At 43.2% G+C, this 19,322-nt stretch overlaps 1 protein-coding gene across 1 annotated transcript; it reads left to right on the forward strand.

The window, feature by feature from the left end:
- Positions 1-3,513: 3,513 nt before the first annotated feature.
- Positions 3,514-6,912, forward strand: LOC131008254 (uncharacterized). Its single transcript, XM_057935166.1, has one exon. The coding sequence runs from the start codon at positions 3,514-3,516 to the stop codon at positions 6,910-6,912; it is 3,399 nt and encodes a 1,132-aa protein (XP_057791149.1).
- The last annotated feature ends 12,410 nt before the right edge of the window (positions 6,913-19,322 follow it).

Consider the following 19,322-nt stretch of genomic DNA (forward strand, 5'->3'; position numbering starts at 1 on the left):
TAATTAATTATATTTTTGACTTTTTAATTGATATATTTTTGGTATTGAATAGATCCGTTATCGGAGGCCCAGTACACTCAATCGTCCCAGGACGCAGATCAGTTCTTACTACAATACCTGTTATTTGTCCTCGGTAGCGGAGAAACTGAGGGACATTGGGGGTGAAGCACTGGAGAATACGTTCAGGCAGGGTTGCTTTGGACATTTGTTGGATTGGGATCCGGGCCACAGGTGCAACATGATTGATGAGGAGTAAGGATCTCATCAGCCATCTTATTCCAGAAACGTCGAATCAAGCAGCGCAGACCTAAGCCTGCGCAGACCAAGAAGGGAACTGATCTAGACTCTAGGTGCACCTGGCCAGGAGGAGCGGAGTCGCATCGTGCAAATATGAAAGCAAGATAGCGGCGCAGACAAAAGTCGGCGCAGACTAGAAGAGTTAGCACGACACTAAAGCAATACCCGGAGAAGAGTCAAAGAAAGAAGCGGCGCTGATGGAAACGAAGACTAAAAGAGCCGCGCGGATAAGTCAAGGGGACTACACATATGAAGGACCCAAGTACGTCTTATATAAAGAGCAGCGCAGACAAAGTTCTACCCCAGTTAAGGACAATACGGACAAAGGTTAGACATGATAAAGTCATCGCAGACAAAAGGTCGTCCCAGCGGAGTCAGCACAGAAAAAGAATGGAAGCAACCAACGTCGAAAATCTAGAAAGACCACGTGCTCAACGTAAAGCTGCGAGGTAGTTAGGAAAGTTTGTTAGAGGACAGAGAATCATTCACGTACACCGCATGTGGAGCGCGTAAATGACTTGTATAGACCCTTTTACCCTTCGCCCTAATGTAGTCTTATAAATACTCCCTGTAGTTCATTGTAATACACACGCAACAAATTACTCTAAAGATTTATCTGCAAGTTTTCAAGCGAGTTCTCATATTGTGATACAGGTTACTCCGATTTCTCTTTCCGGCATGTTTAGATCTAGGTTAAAATGTTGAGCTTCACCAACTGGCACCGTCTGTGGGAAATCTGGGCTAAGGCGTGAGGTTTTGAGAGTGTATCCGGGTGTTCTCATGTGTTCTCATGCATGCTTTGGGTAAATCTGGTCGTTCAAGTCTAGATCTAGAGGGGAAATGGGGTTCAAATTGCCAGATCTGCGTTCATGTTCATAACTGACCATATCTGCCTATTGCGTAAAAAGGGAACGGATCAATTACATGATTTGTGTTTGAATGTTTAACACGATTTGGTTCACGTTTTTTATTAATGTAATATGCATCTGTTTGTGCTTGTTTGCGATTTGTGTGGTTTTTGGGATCCGGGTGGCCTCTGCCACCTTACATGAACAAGGGAAACAAAACAGGGGAATGAAAATTTTCGAAATGTCTCTGGGAAATTGTGCCATTTTCTGAGTTCTTCAAACCTTTTATGCTTACATTGTTCGTTAATCTTTGATTCACGAGCTGGTCGAGATAACTTATTCTCCTTGTGCTTGATATTTTCATGTTATTTTCGACTAACCTTTGTGTTTTCCCGGAGGGCATATTTCGCCGGAGTTCTTTATTATAGGAACATTCTTTATTTAAACATGAGCGACGGAATTTTCGCTTACCTCTGCCTGGGTTTATTTCCCAGAAAAGGGGAAATATCTATGATCTTCAAAGAGGACTTCTATGAATTTCTTTCTATCTAAGGATTTCTGTACATTTGATCGAGAATCATTCTATGGGCCGGAGTTCGTGGGTCTTCTTTTTCTGGGGCTTATCTCTATTATTGGAACGCTTATGAGCCCATCTATCATAAAAAGGGAATTACATGTAAAGCGACATCAGCGCAGCTTGCCTGCGCCAACATATTTCTTCCATGCTTAGCTCATTATTTCTCATATTGTGATACAGTGATACAGGTACTTTGCAATGGCAACTCATGAACACTGCAAGGATCTAAGTAAGGATTTCGAAGCTACCAGGGGGAACACAAACACCAAGCCTACTGACGACATATCAACTAAGGGAATTGATCTGACTGGGCTAACTCCACCAGGTTTCGCCACGATCAACAACATGGTTCCAGGTTCTGTACAGTCCAATATGGGAACAGCCATGCCCGTCACTGCCACTATTGCTCCGGCCATAACACCAGCCAACGTCCCTATTTCTGAACAAGTGCTAGCCATGATCAACTATGCAACTATGCGCTCTTTAATGGGTATTACTCAGCCAGCCGCTGCACCAGAGGGCGTTATAACTACACAAAAGGCAGCAACTGCACCGGCGTAGGCTGGGGGAGGAGAGACTGTGATGGCTGCACAGACAGGAGGGAACAGGGTAGAACAAGGGGGAAGGAATAAGCGAAAGTTCATCACAAATAGTGTCCAGATCGAGGATGTGACGGATTCAACCAGTGGGACTACTCCGCAGCGCAGTTTGGGGATACACAAAGACAACGATAAGCTGAAGGAGAAAGTATCTTTCCTCCGAGACCAGTTGAAGAGCTTGGAGACGGAACTTAGAGAACATGATCATAACACAGAGGTGAACAAATCCCCCGACCAGCATGAGCCGAGATAAAGAAGGGCACAACTCTGATACTACCATAGTGATATCTGCCTACAGGAGTCTGTTTTCAGAGGAAATATTGGCGGAGCCTCTACCGGCAAATTACCGCCCCATCTCACTAGACTATGATGGTACCACCGACCCGGAGGTACACATGGCTCGTTTTGAGGGATTAGCCGCGCTGCACCAGTACGGGGAGGGAATCAAATGTAGGATCTTCGCCACGACTCTATCAGGTATGGCTCAGCGATGGTTCCACAACCTGAGAAGCAACTATATACAGACCTATGGTGATCTTCACCTCATGTTCATGAGACAGTTCGCTAGCGCAAAGAGGGTAGGGAAAACGCTCATTTCTTTGATGGACATCAGACAGGAGCCCCAGGAAACGCTTCGCGAATATGTGGCACGATTCAACACAATCGCGTTAGATATACCAGAGGCAGAATCTCAAATCAAGTGGTACGCCTTCGCTAGAGGGTTAAAGCAAGGCCCACTCTTCGAGGCACTCTAGATCAGGCCGCCCACCAGTTTCGAGGACATCATGACAATAATACCAGGGTATCTTCAATTGGAAGATGCAAAAATGGCAAGAAAGGCAGAGGCCGATAAACTCAAACCCAAAAAGCAAGACAGCGCGGACACAGGGGAAAAATACATCACGAGGAATCCCTATCGAGGATTACCTCCAAGAATTCCAACAATGGCCGTCGAGGCCGGAGATGGCCCACTGGTCACGGCGCAGGCGGAGAGGAGAGAAGAGCGCGGTGGTTACCGAGATGATCCGCAAAATCCAACTCAATGGAACCGTCACGTAGATGAGATTTTCCACCGAATTAAGGGAGAGAATTATTTCAGAGCCCCAAAAGATTACCAACCAGGAGTGCCAATCCCGGGCATGAATAATCTATTGTGTGAATATCACAACCGCTATGGCCATCTCATCCGCGAATGCGGACAGCAAGGAAGGGGTTCGTAGACCAGTACATAGAAAGGCCACGAGGCACATACAGAGAGCGTCGCTATGATGAACATAGGCGAGACAGAGACGATGAACGGCACAGACGTGATGACGATCGTCGTGGTCATGATGACAGAGATAGGAGGGATAGATGTGAAGCAAGAAGGGAAAGAAGAGATCATAGGCGAGACAGTCAGGACAGACATAACCCCGCAAATCATGTCCAGTATGACAGAGAAGTGCATATGATCATAGGAGAAAACAATATACCAACATCTAACCGAGCCAAAAAGCAATTAGCTCGCACGGTCAGATCAGGATACTACGACCAATCTGTCATGACAGTCAACATCGCGCCCGATGAACCGATAATATCTTTTGGACCAAAGGATGCTAGGCCTCTATTCTATCCACACGACGACGCCTTGGTATTTTCTGCCAACGTGGCTAACGTCCTGGTACATCGTATCTTTGTCGATTCAGGCAGCGCTGTCAACATCTTATACCTGGAATATTGGCGGGCAATGGGTCTAGAGGCTAAGTTAGAGCCCGCGGTGGCTCCTCTCTATGGATTTTCAGGGGAATCAGTCCTACCAGTGGGAACAATTGAATTGCCAATGACTATAGGGCAATCAGGGGGAAAAAAGACTCGAATGGTCAAATTCTTAGTCATTGATGCACCAAAGCCCTCTTACAACATGATCTTTGGGAGACCAGCGCTGAACTCTTTCAAAGCAATAATTTTCACTCTCTACCTGAAGATGAAGTTCCCCTTGGAAGGAGGCAAAATTGGAGAGGTTTGGGGAGATCAAGCCGTATCTAAGAAATGCCACGTACAAGTGTTAACTCAATACTCGGGACAAAAAAGGGAGAGGTCAATACACCAAATAGAGACAAGCAAGAAGGGAAAAACGGGAATGGCTACGGCTTCAGAGCCCGAGCGGAAGGAGATCGCAGGGCTGCAGGGGGGAAATGATAAGATCCCCCTCGTCACCACCACTGATACGTGCATGGTTATTGAGCTTTTCACTGATAAAGAAGGATTCACTACCAAAATCGGGGCACATATGGAACCAGAGCTGCAAAGAAAAGTGATAGCCTGCCTGCGCAGAAACGCTGATGTATTCGCATTCAGCACAGCGGACCTGAAGGGAATTGACAAAGAACTAGCTGAGCATCAATTGAATGTAGACCCCACAGTTAAGCCAGTGAAACAAAAGACGAGGCACTTCGGCACTGAAAAAGACACCGCTATCCGGGAACAGGTACAAGCATTGCTAGAGGCAGGACATATTGTGGAAGTTCAGTATACGGAATGGGTGTCCAATGCTGTCATGGTAGAAAAGAAAGCTAAGACCTGGAGGATGTGTGTGGACTATCGGGACCTCAATACGGCTTGTCCGAAATATTGTTACCCATTACCACGGATCGATCAACTAGTTGATGCTACATCAGGGTGCGAACTTTTGTCGATGATGGACGCTTACCAAGGGTACCATCAAGTCAAGATGTATAAGAGCGATGTTATCAAAACGGCATTCGCAGTCTGCGCAGGGATCTTCGCATACGTGAGTATGCCGTTTGGACTCAAAAATGCGGGGGATACGTACCAGAGGATGATGGATAGGATTTTCAAGGATCAATTAAAGGAGAATGTGTCGGTTTATGTAGATGACATGCTAGTACGCAGCGCTGAAGCACGTACACACGCGGACGACTTGGAGGAAATCTTCTCAGTTGTGCGAAGACACAAGCTCATGCTCAATCCAGCTAAATGCACTTTCGGGGTTCAGTCGGGAAAATTTCTGGGATACAAGGTTACACCTGAGGGGATAGAGGTGAATGCAGACAAAGTTCGAGCTATTCTCGACATGACAGCGCCACGGAACATTAAAGAAATACAAACATTGAACGGAAGAATAACCGCACTAAGCCGGTTCATATCAAGGTCGGCAGAAAGAAGTCTGCCTTTCTTCAAAATCCTAAGGAAAGGAAGTCGGTTCGAGTGGAATAATGAGTGTCAGCAAGCCTTTGAGGACCTCAAGAATTATCTCAAAGAATTACCCATCTTGACCAAGCCAGTACCAGGAGAGCCATTATATCTATACACCTCGGTGGGGGTAGAGTCGTTGAGCGCTGTGTTAGTACGAGAGGAAAGGGGTATGCAGAAGCCAGTCTACTTTGTGAGCAAAATCATCCAAGGAGCAGAGATTAGATACACCGCCGCAGAAAAAATAGCTTATGCCATTATGATCACAGCAAGAAAATTGCGCCCTTACTTTTTGTCACATAAAATTATCGTCAGAACAGCGCTGCCTTTTCAACAAATTTTGGGGAGGCCAAACCTTGCAGGAAGAATGGTAAAGTGGGCCATTGAGTTGGGGGAGTATGATGTGATGTTTGAGCCTCGTACAACCATCAAAGCGCAGGCCTTGGCTGATTTCATTCAAGAAACTACAAGGTGGCCGTTGCGGGGACCATGGACGGCACAGGTCGACGGCTCCGTCACTAAAGAAGGGTGTGGAGTCGGAATATACATTGAATCGCCGGAAGATGGAGCTTACCAGTTTGCGATCAAGTTCGAGGATAAGCTATCAAATAATGAGACAGAGTACGAGGCAGTCATAAGGGCCGCCCACATTTTGAAGGAACTTAGAGCAGACACAGCCATAATCAAGACGATTTCACAACTAGTAGCCCAACAGTTGAGGGGTGAATGCGAGGTCCGCGACGACAGAATGAAAGCTTATTACGATCAAATGCAGCAAATCAAGGGAAAATTTGAAGAACTGGAAATAGTACAAGTACCCCGAGAGGAAAATTGGAAAGTTGATCTTCTGGCAAGGATGGCCAATGCCGTCGAACAATCATGGAACGATGAAATCACACTCCTATTTGAGCCAAAGAGGAGTTCAGAGGTCCAAGTCTGCGCAGTTGAAGTTGGGAACGATTGGCGAGCTCTAATTATTCATTTTTTACGAACAGGGGAAAGAATGGAGGGAGACACCTCAAAGTACGCCAAATATGAGAATTTTTGCTTGATCAGCAACCAGCTTTATAAAAGATCTTTCACACATCTGTTCCTTAAATGTTTATCACCGGAAGAAGCAGAGTTTGCTCTAAAAGAAATTCATCAGGGTTGTTGCAGGAACCACGCAGGATACAAGGACTTGACCAGAAAAATCATCAGAGCAGGGTTTTATTGGCCCGGCATCGACAGAGACACCAAGGCATATGTAAAGAAATGTGGATCTTGCCAGAGACACGCGCCAAGAATTAATATCCCAGGGGAGGAAATGGGGATAATGTACTCAGCACATCCCTTTGACAAATGGGGAATTGACATCGTAGGCAAACTGCCAACGGCACCAGGAGGAAAGTGCTTCTAGATAGTAGCAGTAGACTATCTTTCGAAATGGGTGGAAGCAGAGGCTGTAACAAGGGTGGATGAGACCACCATCGAAAAGTTCATCTGGAAAAACATCTGTTGTAGATATGGGGTGCCCAGAGTTCTAATATCAGACAACGGAGCCCACTTCACTAGCCGAAAAATTGAAGATTTTTGTTCAAGAATGGACATCGAGCAAAGATTCGTCTCAGTGGCTCATCCACAAGCCAATGGTCAAGTAGAGCTAGCTAATCGCACCATCTGCGAAGGCATCAAGAAAATATTGGAAAGAAGCAGAGGACGATGGGCAGAAGAATTGGACACGGTTCTGTGGGCACTGCGCACCAGCCCAAAAATAGCTACAGGTGAAGCCCCGTTCACCTTGGTTTATGGCTCAAATGCGGTCATACCAGCAGAAGTAAGGCTAGAGTCACATCGAATTCGTACATATGATCCAGTGCAGAATGAGGAACTACGCAGACTCGAGTTGGACCTCACAGACTTAAAGAGAGAAGAAGCTCAAGTCAAGGCAGCCAAGTACAAGAGTATTATCAAAGCAGGATACGACAGGAAGATCAAGCGGCGCCGACTCCAGAAGGGCGACCTAGTACTCAAGCGCGCGGACACTCTAAAGGCCACTGGAAAATTTGAGGCTAATTGGGAGGGACCTTATATTATCACTGAAGTCTTAAGAGGCGGAGCGTATCACTTGTCCGATCAGGAGGGGAGATCTCTTACAAGGCCGTGGAATATCAACCATCTCAAGAAATTTTATGTATAAATCTCAGATATGTGCGGTCGTCGTGTAGACCAGATACTCTTTTTCCCCACAGGGGTTTTAATGAGGTCTGGGGCCATGGTCATCATCAATAAAGATCTATGGTTTTAGGGAGAACTTGCTTCTTATATCTTCCATTAGCATAATTTACAACACAGGTCACGAGGGCATTAATTGCACAAATTCAAGGCATAAATTGCACGACGAGGGCATCAATTGCACAAATTCAAGGCATAAATTGCACGACGATGGCATTAATTGCACAAATTCAAGGCATAAACGACGAGGGCATTAATTGCACAAATTCAAGGCATAAATTGCACGACGAGGGCATCAATTGCACAAATTCAAGGCATAAATTGCACGACGAGGGCATCAATTGCACAAATTCAAAGCATAAATTGCACGACAAGGTCATCAATTGCACAAATTCAAGGCATAAATTGCACGACGAGGGCATTAATTGCACAAATTCAAGGCATAAATTGCACAACGAGGGCATTAATTGCACAAAATCAGATAAGAAGGAAAATATGGATGTTATAATTGATGGCTTGGAGACTACTTTAAACAAATGTAAATAAATAAAATAGGAATTGGAAATTTACAATACGAAAGGTATCCAAATCCTTGAAATCATTAATGTTGAAATTTGAATAATTGTTTTAGAATCATTGCAAAAGAATTTGGCCCATGAAAGAAAATTATTACTAACTATAATAGGTTCAACATTTGAATTTAAATTCCTCTAAAAAAAAAAAACATTTGAATTTAAATTATTTAGGCCCAAATTAAAGAATATTATGCGAATATTTATTTATGGCTAAATTTTAAATTAATGTATGTGAGTATAAAATAAATTTCTATTGCTAAGAATATAATCTAAAATTTAAAGTCATTTATCTAAATAGGGACACGACTAGATCATTCATCACAACTCGACTCATAGATATATATATTAAAAACTCAAAAAATATAATAATTTCCAAATAAAATTTGCAAAGGAAGTAAATGGTTTTGGGCTGTGACATCTTCCGCCCTCTCAAAGCAGTCTTAGTTAGGGTTTTACTTTGCTTTCATTTCAATTCATCGTCTAAGATAGTTTACTTCTTTCATTTCAATTCTATAGCCTGGAGTAATCGTATTAGTTCAAGATTTATTTCAGAGATCTTCAGTACTGTAAGTTTCCATTATCATGACAATTCTGGGATTTACTTTTTGAATGCAGTTTTTATTTAATTTCCATATTCGCTCTAGTTTAAATTATAGATAATCAATTTATTCATTGCCCGCCTCGGTGCTGCCGTGTGCGGACCAAAACATTGCCGAGCAGCCCAGCCACGACTTACTACCCACGCCCATTCCTTCGCCAAACAATAACGAAGGGCACATCACCGATGATGGGATGGAACTTCAACGATCATACCGTGAAGTAATGATGAAGGATGTGGACGAAAATGGCCCAAATGAGGAGGATCCAATCACCGAAGTCGACGACCTCGAATGTCTTGACTCCCCTAATTTATGCTTAATTGTTCTAATTTTAGGGGTTTGCATGAGCTTTATTTTAAGATAATCTTCTGGAAATTGGTGCGTTTTATGGTGTGTTTTATGTTTTGCAGGAGATTTAGGTTTTCGAGATGAAGAGTGCAAATTTTGGAGAGTTTGGGCTAAGAATTACGTTTTTGTGCATACTCTGGCACGTCAGAGAAGCGAAGGCCCGCGCCAGAGCTAAAACCCAACGCGGAAGCCAGAGCAGCGGAACCAAGCTCTCCAGAGCAGAGAAGCGCTCCAGATCCAGAGAAGTCATTCGCCAGAGCAGCGAAATCACAAGTCAGAGGGGAGAAAAGTCATTGCAGCGAAGTCATCGCAGCGAAGTCAGAGCAGAGGAATCAATCGCCAGAGAAATGAATAGCCAGAGAAGTGAAAAGCCAGAGCAGCGAAATCAAGAAGCCAGAGGAACCGAGAGTCAGAGCAGACAAGTGCGCCAGAGCGGAAGCCGTTTCTCTGGAGAGAGCCGCGAATTCGGCCAGAATGGAGATGACTTGCAGCGCGCGTCACAGCTGGAAGTTGCCTTATCTTGCACGATTCTATTGCCTTTAGAATTCTACTTTGCATGGCAACTTCCATGGTGATCTAGAGGAATTTGAAGTCTATAAATAGGGTCATACTTTTCATTGTAAAATATCATCTTTTGCCCTAATCTCTAGTTTTCCGCCAAGTTAGCTAAAGCTTAGGAATTTTATTGCTTTCATAGTTCTAGTTTCGATTTCTGTTCTTAGTTAGTTTAAAATAGTTCTTTTAATTCATGTTTTATATTAGTTCCCGTTTAGAGTTGTAATTACGTGACAGATTACTTCTCGAGACGATTTACGGTATTTCTTTTATTAAGTTTATTTATTTGCTTTTACATGCGTTTCTTTAAATTCCGCTATTTCAATTCTGCTATTTAAATTATGCCATTTAGTTTATACGTTTTTATGATGCTTTCCTTTAAATTATGCAATTTAGTTTCTGCCTAGTTAGATTAGATTAGAAGTTTTAATTAAAGTTATTTAAATTCAATTTGCCTAGTTAAGTTTAAATTCATGTTAATTTACTTTCCATGTTTTAGTTTAATAATCCAACCTTTACAGCTTTCTTGTGACATAATTAAAAGCCCTTAAAGATCTTCCTTGAGAGACGACATTGGGTTAACTTATCACTGCTAGGATGTCCTTGTTCTATTGCAAGTCAATCTAGAGGTGTTTCTAGTTGAGTCAAATCTAGAGGTGTTTTTGTTTTGTGTTTTCCTAAGTTTTGGATGCTTGTGCGGATACTTTGATTTTTGGGTGTTAATGTCTTTGTTTTCAGCGCTGCAATTTCTACTCTTACTTTGCCGCCAGCGCTGACGAATGCCAGCGCTGCCCAGTTTCAGCGCTGCCGTTTCTACTCTGCATCGACCACAAACTCCATTCTTCACCGCCTCTCACGATGCTTCAGTTTTTCATAGCCGCTAATCAGGGACGTTTTCTACACTCTTCGTATTTTTTTTCTGCCCTGAGGACATGGCATGCTTTAAGTGTGGGGGGGGTATTTTGTTGTGCTTATATTTTCAATTGGGCGAGATTAGTCTTTCTATGCTTAGGTTTTGGTCTCGAATCTTGCTAGTTTGTATGAATTTGTGGAAGAGAATAAGGTTTTCGATGTGAATTTCGGGTTTGTGTTTATTTTGGTGGTTATTCTTGTTTTACTTTTAATATGTGTTTCTTGATTGTGCAAAGAAGTTGAGTTTTGTTGCAACATGATTGTAAGTTAGTAAAACGTGATTTGTCCGGTAGATGCTAGAAGGAGTGTTGTCATTGTGATTGCCTACGATCGTAACTTATCTGTGAAAATGTTGGAGGAATTGCCAACTTCAAAATTGCCAGCTCTGAAACATCTGGCCTGTTCTGAAAACGTTACAGCTCTGAGTCTCTGCTCCTCTAGTCTAACTATGAGCATGGAAAACCACGTGAAAAGACTTTGGATTACATTCAAATGATTTTTATTTCACGAACTATGGCTCAACTGTCGAAAATTTAAGCACACAAAGTGTGAAAAATGGTGATATTGATTATAAAGGCGATCACATTAGGGAATTCACTTCTAGCGGGGAATTGGGTCTGATCGAATTGCTTACATTACTGTTTTGTTGCTTCTTAAACTTTGAGTTACTTGCATGATCGAGAGATGTATGTTGATTGTAAAATTTTGAATTGACTTTGATAATGTTTGGATGGAAATTAGCATTGTTGAAATCAATCTCTTCCTAGGATTCATACGGATTTTGCTTGAGGACAAGCAAAAGGCTAAGTGTGGGGGGATTGATTTATGCTTAATTGTTCTAATTTTAGGGGTTTGCATGAGCTTTATTTTAAGATAATCTTCTGGAAATTGGTGCGTTTTATGGTGTATTTTATGCTTTGCAGGAGATTTAGGTTTTCGAGATGAAGAGTGCAAATTTTGGAGAGTTTGGGCTAAGAATTACGTTTTTGTGCATACTCTGGCACGTCAGAGAAGCGAAGGCCCGCGCCAGAGCTAAAACCCAACGCGGAAGCCAGAGCAGCGGAACCAAGCTCTCCAGAGCAGAGAAGCGCTCCAGATCCAGAGAAGTCATTCGCCAGAGCAGCGAAATCACAAGTCAGAGGGGAGAAAAGTCATTGCAGCGAAGTCATCGCAGCGAAGTCAGAGCAGAGGAATCAATCGCCAGAGAAATGAATAGCCAGAGAAGTGAAAAGCCAGAGCAGCGAAATCAAGAAGCCAGAGGAACCGAGAGTCAGAGCAGACAAGTGCGCCAGAGCGGAAGCCGTTTCTCTGGAGAGAGCCGCGAATTCGGCCAGAATGGAGATGACTTGCAGCGCGCGTCACAGCTGGAAGTTGCCTTATCTTGCACGATTCTATTGCCTTTAGAATTCTACTTTGCATGGCAACTTCCATGGTGATCTAGAGGAATTTGAAGTCTATAAATAGGGTCATACTTTTCATTGTAAAATATCATCTTTTGCCCTAATCTCTAGTTTTCCGCCAAGTTAGCTAAAGCTTAGGAATTTTATTGCTTTCATAGTTCTAGTTTCGATTTCTGTTCTTAGTTAGTTTAAAATAGTTCTTTTAATTCATGTTTTATATTAGTTCCCGTTTAGAGTTGTAATTACGTGACAGATTACTTCTCGAGACGATTTACGGTATTTCTTTTATTAAGTTTATTTATTTGCTTTTACATGCGTTTCTTTAAATTCCGCTATTTCAATTCTGCTATTTAAATTATGCCATTTAGTTTATACGTTTTTATGATGCTTTCCTTTAAATTATGCAATTTAGTTTCTGCCTAGTTAGATTAGATTAGAAGTTTTAATTAAAGTTATTTAAATTCAATTTGCCTAGTTAAGTTTAAATTCATGTTAATTTACTTTCCATGTTTTAGTTTAATAATCCAACCTTTACAGCTTTCTTGTGACATAATTAAAAGCCCTTAAAGATCTTCCTTGAGAGACGACATTGGGTTAACTTATCACTGCTAGGATGTCCTTGTTCTATTGCAAGTCAATCTAGAGGTGTTTCTAGTTGAGTCAAATCTAGAGGTGTTTTTGTTTTGTGTTTTCCTAAGTTTTGGATGCTTGTGCGGATACTTTGATTTTTGGGTGTTAATGTCTTTGTTTTCAGCGCTGCAATTTCTACTCTTACTTTGCCGCCAGCGCTGACGAATGCCAGCGCTGCCCAGTTTCAGCGCTGCCGTTTCTACTCTGCATCGACCACAAACTCCATTCTTCACCGCCTCTCACGATGCTTCAGTTTTTCATAGCCGCTAATCAGGGACGTTTTCTACACTCTTCGTATTTTTTTTCTGCCCTGAGGACATGGCATGCTTTAAGTGTGGGGGGGGTATTTTGTTGTGCTTATATTTTCAATTGGGCGAGATTAGTCTTTCTATGCTTAGGTTTTGGTCTCGAATCTTGCTAGTTTGTATGAATTTGTGGAAGAGAATAAGGTTTTCGATGTGAATTTCGGGTTTGTGTTTATTTTGGTGGTTATTCTTGTTTTACTTTTAATATGTGTTTCTTGATTGTGCAAAGAAGTTGAGTTTTGTTGCAACATGATTGTAAGTTAGTAAAACGTGATTTGTCCGGTAGATGCTAGAAGGAGTGTTGTCATTGTGATTGCCTACGATCGTAACTTATCTGTGAAAATGTTGGAGGAATTGCCAACTTCAAAATTGCCAGCTCTGAAACATCTGGCCTGTTCTGAAAACGTTACAGCTCTGAGTCTCTGCTCCTCTAGTCTAACTATGAGCATGGAAAACCACGTGAAAAGACTTTGGATTACATTCAAATGATTTTTATTTCACGAACTATGGCTCAACTGTCGAAAATTTAAGCACACAAAGTGTGAAAAATGGTGATATTGATTATAAAGGCGATCACATTAGGGAATTCACTTCTAGCGGGGAATTGGGTCTGATCGAATTGCTTACATTACTGTTTTGTTGCTTCTTAAACTTTGAGTTACTTGCATGATCGAGAGATGTATGTTGATTGTAAAATTTTGAATTGACTTTGATAATGTTTGGATGGAAATTAGCATTGTTGAAATCAATCTCTTCCTAGGATTCATACGGATTTTGCTTGAGGACAAGCAAAAGGCTAAGTGTGGGGGGATTGATTTATGCTTAATTGTTCTAATTTTAGGGGTTTGCATGAGCTTTATTTTAAGATAATCTTCTGGAAATTGGTGCGTTTTATGGTGTATTTTATGCTTTGCAGGAGATTTAGGTTTTCGAGATGAAGAGTGCAAATTTTGGAGAGTTTGGGCTAAGAATTACGTTTTTGTGCTTACTCTGGCACGTCAGAGAAGCGAAGGCCCGCGCCAGAGCTAAAACCCAGCGCGGAAGCCAGAGCAGCGGAACCAAGCTCTCCAGAGTAGAGAAGCGCTCCAGATCCAGAGAAGTCATTCGCCAGAGCAGCGAAATCACAAGTCAGAGGGGAGAAAAGTCATTGCAGCGAAGTCATCGCAGCGAAGTCAGAGCAGAGGAATCAATCGCCAGAGAAATGAATAGCCAGAGAAGTGAAAAGCCAGAGCAGCGGAATCAAGAAGCCAGAGGAACCGAGAGTCAGAGCAGACAAGTGCACCAGAGCGGAAGCCGTTTCTCTGGCGAGAGCCGCGAATTCGGCCAGAATGGAGATGACTTGCAGCGCGCGTCACAGCTGGAAGTTGCCTTATCTTGCACGATTCTATTGCTTTTAGAATTCTACTTTGCATGGCAACTTCCATGGTGATCTAGAGGGATTTGAAGTCTATAAATAGGGCCATACTTTTCATTGTAAAATATCATCTTTTGCCCTAATCTCTAGTTTTCCGCCAAGTTAGCTAAAGCTTAAGAATTTTATTGCTTTCATAGTTCTAGTTTCGATTTCTGTTATTAGTTAGTTTAAAATAGTTCTTTTAATTCATGTTTTAGATTAGTTCCCGTTTAGAGTTGTAATTACGTGACAGATTACTTCTCGAGACGATTTACGGTATTTCTTTTATTAAGTTTATTTATTTGCTTTTACATGCGTTTCTTTAAATTCCGCTATTTCAATTCTGCTATTTAAATTATGCCATTTAGTTTATACGTTTTTATGATGCTTTTCTTTAAATTATGCAATTTAGTTTCTGCCTAGTTAGATTAGATTAGAAGTTTTAATTAAAGTTATTTAAATTCAATTTGCCTAGTTAAGTTTAAATTCATGTTAATTCACTATCCATGTTTTAGTTTAATAATCCAACCTTTACAGCTTTCTTGTGACATAATTAAAAGCCCTTAAAGATCTTCCTTGAGAGACGACATTGGGTTAACTTATCACTGCTAGGATATCCTTGTTCTATTGCAAGTCAATCTATAGGTGTTTCTAGTTGAGTCATCCCCTACAAGGGTGGTGAGACGTATTGAGCTTGACAACCTTGGTGAGCATGAAAAAGACTTCTATATTGGCCTCCATGATGAGTGGTTTGAATCCCCATGGGTAAGGAACTTGGGGAATTTCAACAACAAAGTTATCGTCAATCCTTCACTCCTCTCTCTTCCAAAATGCAAACCCTTAATTGTTAATGATACTCTAATTTTGAATGATAAAGACTATATTGCCACAAAGCATGCTTGGGGTTTTTGTCTTCTTGGCTTTATTGCAGGAAAACTCCCCAAGAAAGAGAGAGTATCGGAGTTTGCCAAGACTTGGCCGATAGGATGCAAGATCTCTTACCATGAGGAAAGATGGCTTGTCTTTGCCTTCGAATCCGCCGAGGACCGTGACATGATTTACCGTGGAGGCCATTATGCCATTGAGGGATCCAAACTGTCCTTGTGTCATCTTCCTCCGGATTTCACCTTTGATGTTTCGGCTATTAACAAGTACTCGGCGTGGGGATTCCTCCCTAACGTCCCACTCGAGCTTTGGAATGAGAGAGCTATTTCCAAGATTGCATCTCTCAATGGAACTCCTATATCCGTTGATGTCAAGACCTTCTACAAGAGTGACGTGACGGCGGCTAGATTTCAAATCCTTGTTGACGCCACAAAACCGCAAGCAAAGAAGAATGTTTTTCTCAAGTTGCCTAATGGGAAAACAATCAACCAAAGAATCATGTTCGACCATTTCCCTAAACTTTGCGCTTATTGCCACAAGCTTGGCCATCATGAGGGGGAATGCAAGAACATGGGTACCGTGGCTCAAAAGGAGGCAAAGAAAAAGAACAAGGGTGGCGAACCGACACATGGCAATGAAAACGATGGGTGGACCAAAGTAACCTATCGCAAGGGACGTAGTCGTACTCGTCGTGATGTTCGGAGTGCTCCTCCATCAAATAGGAAGAAGACTCCAGGTCACAAGAGCAAGCCCCCACCACCCCAACATCAAAAGGTGTATGTACCAATCAAGAAAACCCCTCCTCCACCGAATACTCACATTAGGTTTCCTAGTCCAACGCCATCCTATGACGGGATGGTGGAAGATTGGGAAACTCGATTTGAGTGTGAAGATGTGCATCAAAGCCTACACCTTGAGGAAACGGAAGTGCAAAATCAAGAAGGAAGAACACTTGTGGGGGAAACCTCACCACTTGACGATTTGTGCTCACTGCCGCCCAGCCACTCACCATCCGCTGGACACCTTCACTCGGCAGTAAGCATAGCCTCGCCAGCGGCAGCATCCCAGTCCTCGCCTTCGGCAAAAAATTCTTCGCTGATTGCTCATGCGCACTCGGCTGATCACTTGCGTGGGCCCTCGGCGAAGCAGTCCTCGCCGATAGGACACTCAAACTCTCCAGTCAGCACGCCCGTGTCGATAAGAGATGAGGTTTTTGCCTCGGATCGAATTGATACACCCGTCTCGGCGCCTAGCGCCTCGGCGGGGGGCATTTTGGCGTTTGCTTCGGCGCCTAGCGCCTCGGCAATCACCTCCGTGGCTGCTTTGAGTTTTGAGGATGCACAGCCACCATGTTCGCCGGTTGGACAGCTTGCTCCACGTCCAACAATTTTGGCTCTCGAAGCCCCTACAAAGTCATACCAGAGATTGAATAAAGCCAAGGCCGAAAAGCAACAAAAACAAAAAACCAATGGAAAGGCCAAAGGCAAAGGTAAAGGAAAGGTTAGTAACACTCCTAAAAAACGTTCCTCATGATTTGTGCAACATGGAACATCCGGGGATTGCATAAACCCCATAAACAAAATGCAATTTTGGAGTTTTTGAAAAAACATAAAGTTGGGCTTTTGGGACTTATTGAAACTAAGCTTAATTCCACTAAGGTGAAAAAAATCATGGGAAAAATCTTACCGCATTGGAATTTCGAGCATAATTTTGATTTGTGTAAAGGTGGCCGTATACTTGTTATTTGGAATCCTTCACTCATTTCGGCCACTTGTTACTAGTTAAACAATCAACATTCAAAAACAAGTGTTGTTCATCCTTACTGTAACAAGTGGCCGCAAGTGGCCGAAATGAGTGAAGGATTCCAAATGACAAGTATACGGCCACCTTTACACAAATCAAAATTATGCTCGAAATTCCAATGCGGTAAGATTTTTCCCATGATTTTTTTCACCTTAGTGGAATTAAGCTTAGTTTCAATAAGTCCCAAAAGCCCAACTTTATGTTTTTTCAAAAACTCCAAAATTGCATTTTGTTTATGGGGTTTATGCAATCCCCGGATGTTCCATGTTGCACAAATCATGAGGAACGTTTTTTAGGAGTGTTACTAACCTTTCCTTTACCTTTGCCTTTGGCCTTTCCATTGGTTTTTTGTTTTTGTTGCTTTTCGGCCTTGGCTTTATCCAATCTCTGGTCTGACTTTGTAGGGGCTTCGAGAGCCAAAATTGTTGGACGTGGAGCAAGCTGTCCAACCGGCGAGCATGGTGGCTGTGCATCCTCAAAACTCAAAGCAGCCACGGAGGTGATTGCCGAGGCGCTAGGCGCCGAAGCAACCGCCAAAATGCCCCCCGCCGAGGCGCTAGGCGCCGAGACGGGTGTCTCAATTCGATCCGAGGCAAAAACCTCATCTCTTATCGACACGGCCGTGCTTACTGGAGAGTTCGAGTGTCCTATCGGCGAGGACTGCTTCGCCAAGGGCCCCCGCAAGTGATCAGCCGAGTGCGCATGAGCAATCAGCGAGGAATTTTTTGCCGAAGGCGAGGGCTGGGATGCTGCCGCTGGCGAGGCCATGCTTACTGCCGAGTGAAGGTGTCCAGCCGATGGTGAGTGGCTGGGCGGCAGTGAGCACAAATCGTCAAGTGGTGAGGTTTCCCCCACAAGTGTTCTTCCTTCTTGATTTTGCACTTCCGTTTCCTCAAGGTGTAGGCTTTGATGCACATCTTCACACTCAAATCGAGTTTCCCAATCTTTCACCATCCCGTCATAGGATGGCGTTAGACTAGGAAACCTAATGTGAGTATTCGGTGGAGGAGGGGTTTTCTTGATTGGTACATACACCTTTTGATGTTGGGGTGGTGGGGGCTTGCTCTTGTGACCCGGAGTCTTCTTCCTATTTGATGGAGGAGCACTCCGAACATCACGACGAGTACGACTACGTCCCTTGCGATAGGTTACTTTGGTCCACCCATCGTTTTCATTGCCATGTGTCGGTTCGCCACCCTTGTTCTTTTTCTTTGCCTCCTTTTGAGCCACGGTACCCATGTTCTTGCATTCCCCCTCATGATGGCCAAGCTTGTGGCAATAAGCGCAAAGTTTAGGGAAATGGTCGAACATGATTCTTTGGTTGATTGTTTTCCCATTAGGCAACTTGAGAAAAACATTCTTCTTTGCTTGCGGTTTTGTGGCGTCAACAAGGATTTGGAATCTAGCCGCCGTCACGTCACTCTTGTAGAAGGTCTTGACATCAACGGATATAGGAGTTCCATTGAGAGATGCAATCTTGGAAATAGCTCTCTCATTCCAAAGCTCGAGTGGGACGTTAGGGAGGAATCCCCACGCCGAGTACTTGTTAATAGCCGAAACATCAAAGGTGAAATCCGGAGGAAGATGACACAAGGACAGTTTGGATCCCTCAATGGCATAATGGCCTCCACGGTAAATCCTGTCACGGTCCTCGGCGGATTCAAAGGCAAAGACAAGCCATCCTTCCTCGCGGTAAGAGATCTTGCATCCTACCGGCCAAGTCTTGGCAAACTCCGATACTCTCTCTTTCTTGGGGAGTTTTCCTGCAATAAAGCCAAGAAGACAAAAACCCCAAGCATGCTTTGTGGCAATATAGTCTTTATCATCCAAAATTAGAGTATCATTAACAATTAAGGGTTCGCATTTTGGAAGAGAGGGGAGTGAAGGATTGACGATAACTTTGGTGTTGAAATTCCCCAAGTTCCTTACCCATGGGGATTCAAACCACTCATCTTGGAGGCCAATATAGAAGTCTTTTTCATGCTCACCAAGGTTGCCAAGCTCAATACGTCTCACCACCCTTGTAGGGGAGTCAAGACATTCGAGGTCGTCGACTTCGGTGATTGGATCCTCCTCATTTGGGCCATTTTCGTCCATATCCTTCATCATTACTTCACGGTATGATCGTTGAAGTTCCATCCCATCATCGGTGATGTGCCCTTCGTTATTGTTTGGCGAAGGAATGGGCGT

Source organism: Salvia miltiorrhiza, chromosome 1, assembly GCF_028751815.1.
Source record: "Salvia miltiorrhiza cultivar Shanhuang (shh) chromosome 1, IMPLAD_Smil_shh, whole genome shotgun sequence".
NCBI lineage: Eukaryota > Viridiplantae > Streptophyta > Magnoliopsida > Lamiales > Lamiaceae > Salvia > Salvia miltiorrhiza.

What these genes read in the sequence shown, in the direction of transcription:
- LOC131008254 (XM_057935166.1), top strand. Translation starts at nt 3,514, where the DNA reads ATGCGGACAGCAAGGAAGGGGTTCGTAGACCAGTACATAGAAAGGCCA.